The following is a 13,689-nucleotide window of genomic DNA, read 5'->3' as shown; positions in this document are numbered from 1 at the left end:
TCACACATGGCCCCTTTTTACAAAGTACATATCACACCAAGCTACACCGTCTTGAACTGCCCAGACTGTTTCGACATACGATCCTCTTAACTTCAAACTTAGACTTTGGCAGAACCCATTTTGGGTGGGTTCTGCAGAAGTCTACACCCACCTAAGATCACCCGCCGAATCTAAGATAGGGGCTAGCAACCCGCAGAATGCTGTTTGCGAGTAGGTCCGGTTCCGAGTCTTTGTAGGTCATGGCAGGGTCTAGTACAGGATAGGGTCGTTCCGGCTGACATCAATTTATGTTAAATTTTGATTTTTTGAAAGTTCCGAGAAAGTGGCTGTGACCGGGTGGCCGGAGTAACCGGGATCCACGTTAACCTAGGAATGAACTCCATAACAAGGATCGAATAGATGCCCAGGTGGAGCATAGCGCTTAGTCATTACGTCCGATAAGCTGGTGGCCCCGATATTAGAGTCTGCGGGCTTTACATATGGAATGAGCATCTTTGAGTGAAATAGAAGAACTACTATGAAGATAAACTGCTCTGCAAAATCTCTGAATATTTGGTGAGGAAAAGAAGCTACCTATAGTATCAAGGATTACTAGAGCTGCGAGCAAGCCGGGAGATCACATAACCTCCCAAGACACTTAGATCCGCCAGGTGGCCGTTTCCGCTTAGTCAAATATCAACTCACCAACTTCCCAGACAAGCAAGACCACACTTTTGTAGAGTACATTTAAAACTCGCTGTCTCTTCCTTTCGTAGAGTTCTCGTAAATAACCTTCGTTATTTTTTATTTCCATCCACACTCGGCTCCCTTTCATATCTTCCTTGTGGTGTATATATTTCGATTCGCCCTCATTTTCCTCTTTATATGCGAACATGTCGCATCAAAATTGGCGCCCTGGTAAAGGGTTGCTATCACCGGGGGTGGGCCTGGAGGCGTGTCAACAGCTCTTGCCTTCATCCAACGGGGTTTTGATGTCCGTATATTTGAGCGGCAATCCGAGTGCAAGCCCATCGGCGGCGCGGTACTGCTCAATATTCCCGTCATGGCAGTCCTGCGATCGTATGGATTGAGCATTGAGAACCTGGGCTCATACACCACTACTTCCCTTCAAAATAAGTATGGAGTAGAGCGAGTTGAACTCCCCTTCAACGAGGAAATCGAGAGGCGTATGGGAATTAAGGGCTGGCAATACGGTGTCCTTCGCTCATCTCTCATGAAGAAAATGCTCGACCTTCTCCCGCTGGGTGTTGTACACACCCGTCACGAACTTATCGCCTACACCGACCTCCCAGGCGAGGACGGTATTGAGCTCGAATTCAAGGATGGGCACAAAATTACAGCAGACATTCTCATTGGAGCTGACGGCATTCACTCAGCTGTTTCACGACAAGCCTTTGGCGACCTGAACCTTTTTCACGCCGGAATCCGCGTCTGGCTTGCTTGGTGCGATCAAATTCCAGATATTCCCGAGAACTACGCTGTTATATCCCACGACTGGCAATATCAAGCTAGCTACTTTCCTTTACTGCACGAAGGCAAGCCCTGCTTCGAGTGGTGGGTTGTGGAGCCATCTTGGGAGGGCAAACCGGTACCAGAAGATCCGAAGGCATACTTATCGGGTGTTCTTGAGGATTGGTCAGGGCCGATGCCTCGCTTCTTAGAGATTACGGACTTCGATACACGAGTCTATCAATGGGAAATTTATAACCGTGCATCGGTGAAGAAATGGTCCACTAGACGCGTTGTATGTGTTGGTGATGCCGTACACCCGGTATCACCTTACGCTGGCTATGGCTTAGGTATGGCTATCAAGGATGGCTACTTTCTTGCTAAGTTCCTTGATGGTGTCGACCTACGCAACCTTGCCGCAGTCACTGTCGGCTTTGAGTTGTACGAGAAACAGCGGGTTGAATATGTCAATCACAACATGGAAGTCGCACGCTTCAGTGGCAAATTATTTCACTCGCTGCCTTGGCCAATCGCTAAAGTTCGTGACTGGCTCTTTGATTATACTCCTTTGCTTGGATATATGATGAAACAGGACTATCTTAAAAGAGCGGAGAAACAGTCAATGAGCATGAAGGAACTTCATCTCATCAGAACTTAGATTCTATTAGCCGAATACAGGCACATATTAGAACCTCTTTTTCTTGGAGAGGAAGCTTTGAAGATAGACAGTAATACGTTATATTGTACTAACTGATTTGACTGACTCGGAGGAAAAGAGGAGAAAGGAACAGCTATCTTACAGTTAGACTGCGACATCGCCCATGGACGGGCGGGTGGGCATTGCCCACGGGCCTTATGTAAGCGGGCGATGGGCACTATGGATACGCCCATGGACGGGCCCTAAGGGTAGGGCCCATTGTCCATGGACACCGTGGGCGCCCGTGGGCCTTTTTAGTAAGCAAAATTAGCGTAACACGTGATTTCTATTGGCAGATTTCAAAATATTTTAACTAAATTTGTATTTTTTACATATTTACAATCATAATTCCGGATTTCTAATAAGATATATATAAATATATATAGTATAATTTACTATATATCTAATTTTTATATATATTTAAGACAACTTTATATAATGGTGGGCGTAGTGGGCATGCCCGCGATGGGCATGCGGTGGGCGTTATGGACGGGCACTCGAAAATCCAAATAGCCCACCGCCCACCGTGGACGGGCGATGTCGCGGTCTAGGTGGCGGCTCGCTTGTGAAATACGTTAACTAGTTAAATTGCCAGCGGAGCCGATACAGAAATACAGAGAGTTGAACTCCACTGATTGGGCCCTTGGTTGCAATACGCTTTATTCCAACAAGTCTCCCAGTAAAAGGAGGTTTGAAACCTGGCCTCTATAACGCTCCGTAGGACGGGTTCTAGCTGAGGGGAACTAGAAAAAAGCTGAGGGGTCTCCAGCCCTATGCCCCAGCATTTTTCTAGTTCCCACCCGCGCAGAGTCCCACCGGAGAAAAACCTTGGAAGCGATCAAGGGTCATTAGTCAAGGGATGAGTGAGGTTCCTGATTGGTCGGGGTCTTACAAAAGTACCTAGGTACTTTCTCTCAAGGTTTCAAATCCTGCAACTGCCCCCATTCAGCGTGACGATCAGCCGTTGCTTAGTATTGATGGAAATAACTAAGGGATGCCCGGGTATGCAGAATGAGGCGGGGCTTCAATCCGACTCGGAACTACTCCGTATCATTGCTTTGATTGAATCCAATTCGTACAAAAGAGTAGAGTTGGAGATGATCTCTCAGAACGATTGTAAGCGATAAGTCAAGCCCTGGAGGGAGCCCGGGATTGTGTCGAGACCCTCTGCCAAGGCCCAAGTGTGCTGCCTAATGCACTTAACAAACATACCAGCCTAACAAATGAGCACCCGCCAATGCAGCGTGCAGACCATTCCTTATTTTCTTTTATGCCCCTTTTCCCTCGATCAATCTGCGTCAACTTTGACACTATCCCAGCGTTCTTGGCATTCCCGATGAACGGAAATAATACGGAATCAAGAATGCTAGAGAGTCTATCACTGTCGCCGGTGGTCCCTCCACCGCCAGATGGGGGCGTGAAAGCCTGGACGCAGGCCGTGATGGGCCATCTGGTAGCGTTCAATACTTGGGGCTATATCGCCAGCTTTGGCGTATTCCAAGCATACTACCAATCTGAACTCGGCGTTTCCCCATCGTCCATCTCGTGGGTGGGATCTGTGCAAGTTTTTCTCATTTTCTTCGTCGGGACTTTCTCCGGCCGTGCCTTGGACGCCGGTTTCTTCTACCAAGTGTACTACGTCGGGGTAGTCTTACAGTTGCTCGGGGTCTTTATGACTTCCCTCGCCACCCAGTATTGGCAGCTTTTTCTCGCTCAAGGGGTCTGCACTGGCCTTGGTAGTGGTCTTCAATTTTGCCCCGTGATGGGCCTTGTGGCCACGTACTTCTCTAGTCGCAGAGTATTTGCCTTGGCATTTGGTCTCGTCGGGAGCGGGAGCGGTGGCATGCTTTTCCCGGGTTTAGTGAGGACTCTTATGCCTATGATTGGATTTGGGTGGACGGTACGAGTGCTAGGTTTTGTGATGGTAGCGACAAGTTTACCTACCACGCTGCTACTCCAGCCGCGACTGCCCCCGCGAAGATCGGGTCCATTGGTCGATTGGGTCTCTTTTAAGGAACCTACCTATGTTCTGTTTATCCTCGGCATGTTCTTAAACTTCTGGGGGCTTTATTTCGCCTTCTACTATGTCGGGGCCTTTGGTCGCACCGTTCTAGGCTTGACCTACTCCGACTCAACCACACTGATCATCGTGACCAACGGTGCAGGGATTCTCGGTCGGCTAATCCCTGCTTACCTAGCGGATCGCTATTTTGGGCCTCTAAATGTCATTATCCCTCTAAGTATTGGAGCTAGTCTGATGATGTTTTGTTGGGCTGCAGTGGACTCAACCGCAGGGCTCTATGTTTTTGCTGTCTTATATGGTATATTTTCCAATGGTGTGCAAGGCCTCTGGCCATCGACACTCTCCAGCCTGACACCTGATCTAAACAAGACCGGGACCCGCATCGGCATGGGATTCACCGTTGTCAGCTTCGCCTGCTTGACGGGTCCACCTCTTGGCGGGGCTCTTATTGCAAGGGCGCATGGTTACATCGGTGCCCAGATTTGGGGTGGATTGTCGTTTCTTCTAGGTGCTGTGATCCTCGTGACCGCTCGGTTGTTGAAAACCGGGACGACTATGAAGGCGAAGATTTGATCTACTTGGTATTAAATGAAGCCGTCGGAGTTCCGATAGTACGTGATAAGTCATGATAATAAACCATTCCAGCGCATCGGTTTATAGCAAGTACGCACTATATTGTCTTGCTTCAATATCAATTTACACAATCAAGGAGATTATTTAGCAAAGCAGCAATAGTCAGGTTTCCAACACGCGGCACGAATTTGGAGGCAATTTCAAGGACGTCTGGCTTAAAATTCTGCACCATTGATTAGGATCTTCAGACCACATATTAAGGAGTGTTTCATGAGCCTTGCATACCTTGCATGAAGAAAGGTTGACGCATATTACCCCGCGTCGAAGCCATTTCGTGTCCACCTTAAACGTAGAGTGTGGGACCCCCGAGATGATCACGCCAGACATTCTCACGGCGTCTTGCAGCGTCCATTGGGTGGCCACACTTTGCACCTTATCCACTCTGTATGGATCACTATCTAGATGAAAGAGCTGAACTCCTGTGATGTCGACACTGTAGATACGGGCTCCCTGGCCCGCTAGCAAACGGGCAAGGGGAAGCCCCACGACATCAGATCGGTTAATGATACAGATCTCCCACTCCCTTAGTTGTTGCGTAGCGGGGAGTCTCTGATCGTAGATTCCAATATGATGTAGAATAAACTCGACGGCCTTTGCCGTGCATGGCACTAGTGTGGGCGCCAAACGGGCCTGCTCTGGACCCTCTGTGACTTCGAGGAATTGGAGTGAGGGCTCGCGGTTGAGAGCTTCAACGTCCTTCGCATGATTGACGATATTTTTCAGCGCCTCATCTCTCGAGTCTCCAAATATCGGATAATACACGATGATGCCGTGGATACAGGGGTTCGCGTTGAGCGCCTTGATGTACGTTGCCACATTTCTAGGCGACAAACGTACGAGACAAAAGTCCACGCCACTAAGAATTAGTAAGTCGGAGAAAATTCTGATTTTGGATTCCTCAATTTAGATCACTTACACAGTTTGACAGGTTTCTCGGGTCCATTCTGCGTATTGGTGCGAGCCAGCGTCGTCGCTAGCTAAGACGCCCGCGAGACAGAGACGTTTCGAGAATTTTCGAATTCTGTCAGAAAGCTGATCATACATACTCCTGGCTAGCCTTTCCGGGAGGACTGTTTCACCAAGAGGAGTAGGCATAATGATACGCAAGTCTGGCAATGTCTTTGTCAAGTATCCTCAACAACGAACAACAGCAATAGACAATTGGGTAGCAATATATTGGAAGAGAGGTATCAGTCAAGCAAAGGGACACGGCTGGATTTGTATTCATGTATATATTTATAAGAACAATCCTAAGTACTGGTCCTTGAATCCAATTTGGGTAAGAAATTCTTCTGCTGTCTCAACTGCGTGCTATCCTTGACACTAAGCCCTGTGATCTGAGGAGAATATCTATTGTCGGAAAATTATGGATTGCCACTTACAATTCCATGCGTTCAGCATTGAGTAAGAGAAACTCGTCGTTACAAGGGAATCTAGGCTGCTGCAAATAGTATCACGAAAATAGTATGGCCCCACTCCGTTTCCCCCGCTAACCTGCATAAGCCCTATAGAACGGGTCTACTCTTTTGTGCCAGTTATTGCCCATTATTGGTGGAAAAAGCTTAATACCAATTAATTTAGGCTTCTTTTTTCGTCTTCCAATCGTCCTCCTTGAAGCTACTCATATCCTCATACTCCCCGTACGGGATCTCACATGAAGGGTAGTATTGATGACTGACTGCATAAATGAGTGGACTATTTATAATTCTCTCAACTCTTGTCAAGACGATCACATCATCTTGGCCCTGCAAGTGCTCCATTGCGGAATTTGTATAAGCCAAAAAAGGTACTCCGTATTGCGGCTTCCGTCCGTGTTCTTTTTCTTTTCATCCTTCGTAATTGAGTAGGGTTGAGATATAAAAATGGTGGATATGCCCGAGTCTCATTTCCTGAGGAACAGTCTATCACAATTTCTTTGCCCACTTCATTCACAATGGTTCAAATATTATCTCAAAGCCCTGCCTCTTCGTCTGGTTCCCCACCCAACATAGTTGTGGTGGGAGGTGGTGCGAGCGGACTTGCAGTACTCCTTCAATTAATTGAGAGGGCTAAAAGCGGCAGCCAGTTTGGAAGAGTTACCGTGCTGGAAAAGAACAAAATCCTTGGTCCGGGTCTGGCCTACTCCGATGCCTGTATTGGTACGATATTGAACATGCATACCGATACAATGGGCCTGTACCCCGACCAGCCGCGCCATTTTTCACAGTGGCGAACATCTTTTGAAGAAGGCGACTTTCCCTCGCGACAAAACTACGGGGATTACCTTCAAGCTACCTGGGCCCAAGCAATGGACGCAGCTCAGCATACTGGATTGGTGGTTACTGTTGTTCATGATGAGGCCAAAGAGATCGACAAAGGGGATGATGGCACCTTTTCCTTGGCGCTTGGAAATGGAACACGCCTCATTTCGCCGGTCGTTGTGTTAGCTCTGGGGAATTTCACCTCGGTTTTTAATTCCCATCTCATCAACCTACCCGGATTCTTTCAGAGCCCATGGCCCCTGCCCCAGCTAAAAGCCATCCCACCTGAATCTTCTGTCATTATCGTGGGCTCACGATTGTCTGCAGTGGATGCTGCCATATATCTCTCCGAAAACGGCCACCAAGGCACTATTACTTTGATTTCACGCAGCGGTCGTCTGCCTAAAGTCCAAGGAGACCAGACTACCTATCCACGTCGTTATACATTACATGAGATCGCAAAGCAGATTGAATTTGATCCTCATGATAGCCTTCTTCAGGTAATGAGTGGCTTAATGGATGAGCTGTCACAAGCCACAAACGGTGACTGGAGCTGGATTCTAGATGATTTATGCCCAGTGAAGCAGATACGACATGATATCAAGGCTGCTCTCACAGGTCAAGTCCAGTGGCAGGCAGTCCTACGGGGAACAGCTCCAGTCATCGAGCGATACTGGAATTGTTTGTCTCCAACGAGTCAACAGCTATTCCTGGAGAGATACCATAGTTTCTGGATGAGGTTCCGTCATGGAATGCCCGTGCAAAATGCACAGAAGGTACTCAGGATGCTGGAAAACTCCCAGCTACAAGTCCTCCAAGGAGATTCGGTGAAATGGGACGGCACGTTCAAAGCACAGACTTCCGCTGGCATTGTCGAGGCCCCGTACGTAATTGAGGCCACTGGCCAAGAATGCAGACTAGAGCGCATCCACTCGCCCCTTCTCCAGTCCGCACTAAAGAGCAACCTTATCACGGCCCATCCTAATGGTGGAATAGCCGTCGAATTTGATGGCTTGAGGGCTTCACCGGGGCTTTACGCAATCGGGGCCCTCACTAGTGGCACACATTTATACGTGAGCGCCATCGACCGGATTGCGGCCCATGCTGCTCGGATCTCTTACAGTTTGACGGCTAACCCTAGTGTGAAATCATTGCATGTGGCAATCTTCTGTGGGTCCGATCTTTTCTCGCACCTCATGGTTAGCAGTCTAGTCCCACAAATTCTCGCTGCCGGCCATGTCCCTTTCGTCTACCTGCCCACACACAAGAGTAACAACAGCACTACTTCATTTGATCTCCGAGAGCTGGCCTTTTTTGAACGAGAATTGCTACAGCAGTACGTTCGGCCTTACTTCAAAGATAGGACCGTCGAAGGTACCACAAAAGAAACAGTGGACCAAATCCGGACCACATACGGAGTTCTTGTTGAAGAGGTACCAAACGTCAACAAGATGTCCTTCATTCGGACACTTGCCAGACACCACATCAGCATTGGTTTATCAATCCGGTGCTACCAGCGCTTCAAATCGGACATCATTCGCTACTTCTCAAAGTCCCGACTTTTACTCAACCTCCACCCTGGGGTGCTTCCTGCTTACCGCGGAGTTATGACGACTGTCCGGGCTATGAAAAACAAGGAAATTTACTTCGGATATTCCCTTCATGCCATCGACGAGAACTGGGACTCGGGGGATGTAATTGAAATCCGCAAGCATCCTATAGACTATTCGAAGTCGATGCTCGCGTTCATGGGAGATGTTTGTGAGATGGGAGTGGCCGTGGCGATGGATGCATTCGATACTATTGCCAGAGGAAAGAAGCTATCAAGAACAACCCAGAAGACTGAAGCAAGCCGATATTATACTTTTCCCACAAATGAAGAATTGCAAGAAATTCGGCAGGATGGGATCCGCTTGGTTGATGCTGAGAGCATTGTGAAAATTGTTGTGGAATCATTTGCACCCCCCAAGGAACAGGAAAAATTCCGCACATATATTGAAGCAGTTGTGCAGGATTGGTACCGTCAGAACCTGGCTTAGTCTATTATCTATTCTATTAGCCGAATACAGGCACATATTAAAACCTCCTTTCTATGATATTTATATATTTTATATTTTTTAGACAAACTCATAGTATATATAAACTTATATGTGAAGCCCGTTTAATTTTATCTATTTTATTTAATTCTATCCCATGGGGGTGGGAGAACTTACGGTGAGTTCAATTAGGGCTTGAGATTTTTGTATGGGGAAAAAAAAGTGGGTCCACGGTAGACCTTGCCAACTCCCATGGGAGTGGTCCCATGGGAGTGCCAAGAATGGGACTAAGCAGTCCAGTCCGCTCCCATGGGACTTTGATGGGACTCCCATGGGACTGTAAACAGTGCAAACATATAGAAAAATGTGACCTGCATAACTTATGAAGAATGCCACTGTTTTTTTGGGTATTTTAATTACTCAAAGAATAGAGATAATAATACTTTGGGCTTGGTATTAGGACAAAAATAGTAGATTTGCAGTGCTATATCTAGAGCGCAATTTCTGATAGACAGTAGAATTTGATATTTTAACAGCTGTTAAAAATTCTATACTAATCTATCTCTATTATGTATAAGTATACAAATCATTATCTCTTCGTCGCTTGCGTTCTCTTTAGGGACGTTGTTGACTGAACGGAATCACTGGTAATTGGTAACGTATAGAATGATCTGTCTATTAGCCGAATACAGGCACATATTAAAGCCTCTATTCTATGATATTTATATCTTTTATATTTTTTAGACAAACTCATAGTATATATAAACCTATATGTGAAGCCTGTATAATTTTATCTATTTTATTTAATTCTTTGGAAGGGGTTGAAGTTTGTCAACTGGATCGGTAGCTTTGGTTCAAAATTCCGAATCGGGTTAGCGTTTGGTCGAAAATTCCCAAAAGGGAAGCTTTGGTCTAAAATGTAGAAGTTATTATCTGAACTGAACTTCTGCATTTTGGACTAAACCGAACTTCTACATTTCCGACCATCGCCTACTCCCACAAATTTGACCACGCTATATATCTGTTTTAAGATAAAAAAGATACTAATTGGTCCTTCTAATAGTTAATTACTACTATATAAGTATAATTTCTACTTATTAAGGGAGAATATAGTCTGAAATATAGTAGTTGGGTATAGTTAAAATGGATTATAATCCGATGGTCGAAAATGCAGAAGTTCGGGTTGGTTTAAAATGCAGAAGTCGTCTAACCTAAACTTCTGTATTTTAGACTATCCCGAACTTCTGTATTTTAGACTAAACTGAACTTCTGTATTTTGGACTATTACCTACTCCTAGAAATTTAACCACGCTATATATCTATTTTAAAATACTGTAGATACTAGTTAGTGCTTCTACTTATTAAGGGAGAATATAGTCTAAAATATAGTAGTTAGGTATAGTTAAAAATGGATTATAATCCGATAGTCGAAAATATAGAAGTTCGGGTTAGTCTAAAATGCAGAAGAAGTCGTTTAAATTAAACTTCTACATTTTCGACTATCCCGAACTTCTGTATTTTGGACTAAACTAAACTTCTATATTTCCGACCATCGCCTACTCCTAGATTTAGACTACGTCTAATTTCTATTTAAATCAACTTTAGATACTAGTTGGTGCTTCTAATAGTTAATTACTACTATACAAGTATAATTTCTAACCGCGGTCAGAAAATCTGGCTAGAAGGTCTAGTAGTACCTATAGTAGTATAATATAGTCCGAAGTATAGAAGTTGGCTGTAGTCGAAAATGCAGAAGTTCGGCTTAGTCGAAAATGCAGAAGTTCGGCTTGGTCTAAAATATAGAAGTTCGGCTTAGTCCAAAATACAGAAGTTCGGCTTGGTCCAAAATACAGAAGTTCGGCTTAGTCCAAAATGCAGAAGAAGTCATCTAAACTAAACTTCTGCATTTTAGACTATATTTAACTTCTGTATTTCCGACTATCCCTTTCTTCTGTATTTTGGACCACGTTTAACTTCTATATTTTGGACCACGTTAAACTTCTGTATTTCCGACCATCCCCTTCTTCTGCATTTTAGACCACGTTTAACTTCTATATTTTGGACTACGTTCAACTTCTATATTTTGGACTACGTTCAACTTCTGTATTTCCGACTATCCCCTTCTTCTGCATTTTGGACTACATTCAACTTCTGTATTTCCGACCATCCCCTTCTTCTGTATTTTGGACCACGTTCAACTTCTGTATTTTGGACTACGTTCAACTTCTATATTTTGGACTACGTTCAACTTCTGTATTTCCGACTATCCCCTTCTTCTGTATTTTGGACTACGTTCAACTTCTGTATTTCTAACTATCCCCTTCTTCTGTATTTTAGACCATATTTAACTTCTGTATTTTGGACCACGTTAAACTTCTGTATTTCCGACTATCCCCTTCTTCTATATTTTGGACTATATTAAACTTCTATATTTTGAACTACGTTAAGCTTCTGTATTTTGGACTACCTCGAACTTCTGTATTTCCGACTATCTCTATCTCCTATATTTTAAACCATATTAAACTCCTATATTTCCGACCACGTTAAATTGCTATATTTCTACTATACGTACGCAGTTATTAATTTTCCCTAAACTAGTCTAATTTCTAACCGCGGTTAGAAATTATAGCTAGAAGCTCTAGTACTACTTAAAGTAGTATAATATAACCTAAAATATAGTAGTCCTCCCTATTAGACTAAAATATAGTGGTCCTGTATCCCGGACCACGTGGTCGTCCCGTATACTGAACCATATAGTCGTCCTATATATCGGACTATATTAACCTTCTATATTTTGATATATCCTTATTACTGCTTAGTACTCCTAGGTATTAAATTATACTATACAACTATAGTTTCTGACCTCGGTTAGAAATTAGGCCTTAGGGGGATAAGTGGTGCCTATAGTATTCTAATATTTTATATTATACAGTTTAATATCCTATATATATATATCTATTATAGTTGTTACGATTATATATCCGCCTTCCTATACCTATTTTCTGACCTTAGTTAGAAACTATATCCTAATTTTAGTTGTTCTCTCTCTTTCCTTATATAAGTAACTCCCGGCTATAGATCTATTTAAGCTGCTGCCCCTCCCTAGTAAACCTTCCTCTATATTTTCCCTAGACTATCCTACTTTCGGCTATCGACTATTAGATAAATAACTTTATATCTGCTAGGTATTTAAACCCTTATCGACCCCCTATAAATCTTCTCCTCTATTTTCCCTATCGTCCGAGAGACCCTACCGCCTATAATTATAGGACTGATCGCGTCTCTTTGACTAAGGTTAGAAAGCTAGCTTTTGTAGCTCGTATTATAGCTTATCTTATCTTACTCCTTTTAGTTCCCTTCTAGTTTTACGTATCCCTATCTTCCCCTCGCCTATCTATTTTCTCTCTAGTTACTAACTAAGTTTTAGTTTATACACTTTTCCTATCGTACTATATCTACTATATCTAACTATAGCGTAGTCTCGGGCTAAGAAGGCGTTCTTAGAGAACGTCGGTACTATTAATATCTCTACTACCGCTATCCGCTATATAGATGACTCTGCTCCCGCTATTGTAGGCGTTATCGGCTATTCTAATACCTAAAACCTCTACTATCTGATTAGTGCCGAGTATAGTGCGACCTAGGATATTATTATTACCTTCTACCGAGATTGTAATAATAAATTTGGGTTTACTAACTCGACCTAGATCGCTCTAGGCCTCTGCTTTATCTGTAACTCCCTTATTCTCCTTACAGTTAACCATACCGGTAAATACGGTAATATCCTACTGTCTCTATCTCCCCCGGATCTATCTACCCCCTATATAGAGCCTACTAATCTCTTTAACCTCTGTACGCTGTGGTATATCCGCCGCCTTCTCCTCTCCCGCTCGTAGGATCTTAGCCGACGGAGCTAACTTCTTAAGACCCCCTTTTACTTTAACGTTAAGGAGACTTTAGTCTACTAGAAGATCCTGATCTACTTCTCCCGCTAAATCTTAAAGACTCGTAGTCTCGAAGCCTACCTTACCGCTACTTCTTATATCCGCCCCGCCGTCCTATCTAAGCTTACGAGCTCGCGGTCTAGTCCCGCTAGTCTAACCTCTACTCTTACCCTTAGCTATAGTATATCTACCTAGTCCCGCGATAAGACGTAAGCCCTCCTAGACCTCTTTAAGCTATACCCCTCGGACCTTCCTAACGATACTGACGAGGAGCTGCTTACTAGCTCTATAGATACCGTCCCTTTAGAGCCTAAGTACCGAGATCTAGTTATTAGACTTACTATTTAGCTCCTTAAGCCTACTACCGCTCGGTTAAACCGCGCGCCTCTTATACTTACTAACGTCTATAAGCTCTACCGCTACCTCTATAGCCCCGAGTTCTTTAACAATTCGGTCCTTCGCGCTACTCCCGATAAGGTCCCTCCTAGCCTATAGCCCAATTCCTATCTATAGACCGCGATCTCGTCGAGCTCGGTGTTAGTCGCTCTCTCTGTCCCCGATATATCTCTTAGCCTCTCTACTAGCTATACCGATAAGACTACCGACGATAAGCCAATTCTACTAGCTAATCTAGCCGCGCTTACTTATATCTAGGATATATCCCTCG

General features: G+C 44.5%; 4 protein-coding genes across 4 annotated transcripts; 3 read left to right on the top strand and 1 right to left on the bottom strand.

Moving 5' to 3' along the window:
* Positions 1 to 1,042: 1,042 nt before the first annotated feature.
* On the top strand, positions 1,043 to 2,107 carry N7487_000004 (FAD-dependent oxidoreductase; the record flags this gene model as incomplete). The annotated part of the gene is made up of 1 exon (XM_056867753.1): positions 1,043 to 2,107. One exon carries the CDS (start codon positions 1,043 to 1,045, stop codon positions 2,105 to 2,107), a length of 1,065 nt encoding a protein of 354 aa, XP_056732537.1.
* Positions 2,108 to 3,509: 1,402 nt separating this feature from the next.
* On the top strand, positions 3,510 to 4,742 carry N7487_000003 (Major facilitator superfamily domain general substrate transporter; the record flags this gene model as incomplete). The annotated part of the gene is made up of 1 exon (XM_056867752.1): positions 3,510 to 4,742. One exon carries the CDS (start codon positions 3,510 to 3,512, stop codon positions 4,740 to 4,742), a length of 1,233 nt encoding a protein of 410 aa, XP_056732536.1.
* Positions 4,743 to 4,860: 118 nt separating this feature from the next.
* On the bottom strand, positions 4,861 to 5,897 carry N7487_000002 (bifunctional methylenetetrahydrofolate dehydrogenase/methenyltetrahydrofolate cyclohydrolase; the record flags this gene model as incomplete). The annotated part of the gene is made up of 3 exons (XM_056867751.1): positions 4,861 to 4,965; positions 5,028 to 5,658; positions 5,719 to 5,897. 3 exons carry the CDS (start codon positions 5,895 to 5,897, stop codon positions 4,861 to 4,863), a joined length of 915 nt encoding a protein of 304 aa, XP_056732535.1.
* Positions 5,898 to 6,735: 838 nt separating this feature from the next.
* On the top strand, positions 6,736 to 9,081 carry N7487_000001 (uncharacterized protein; the record flags this gene model as incomplete). Its single annotated transcript, XM_056867750.1, has 1 exon — positions 6,736 to 9,081. One exon carries the CDS (start codon positions 6,736 to 6,738, stop codon positions 9,079 to 9,081), a length of 2,346 nt encoding a protein of 781 aa, XP_056732534.1.
* Between the last annotated feature and the right edge of the window lie 4,608 nt (positions 9,082 to 13,689).

The sequence above is a fragment of the Penicillium crustosum genome (assembly GCF_028827405.1).
Source record: "Penicillium crustosum strain IBT 35664 chromosome Unknown utg000001l_segment0_segment0, whole genome shotgun sequence".
Taxonomy (NCBI): domain Eukaryota; kingdom Fungi; phylum Ascomycota; class Eurotiomycetes; order Eurotiales; family Aspergillaceae; genus Penicillium; species Penicillium crustosum.
This window is presented reverse-complemented; position numbering and strand designations above follow the sequence as displayed.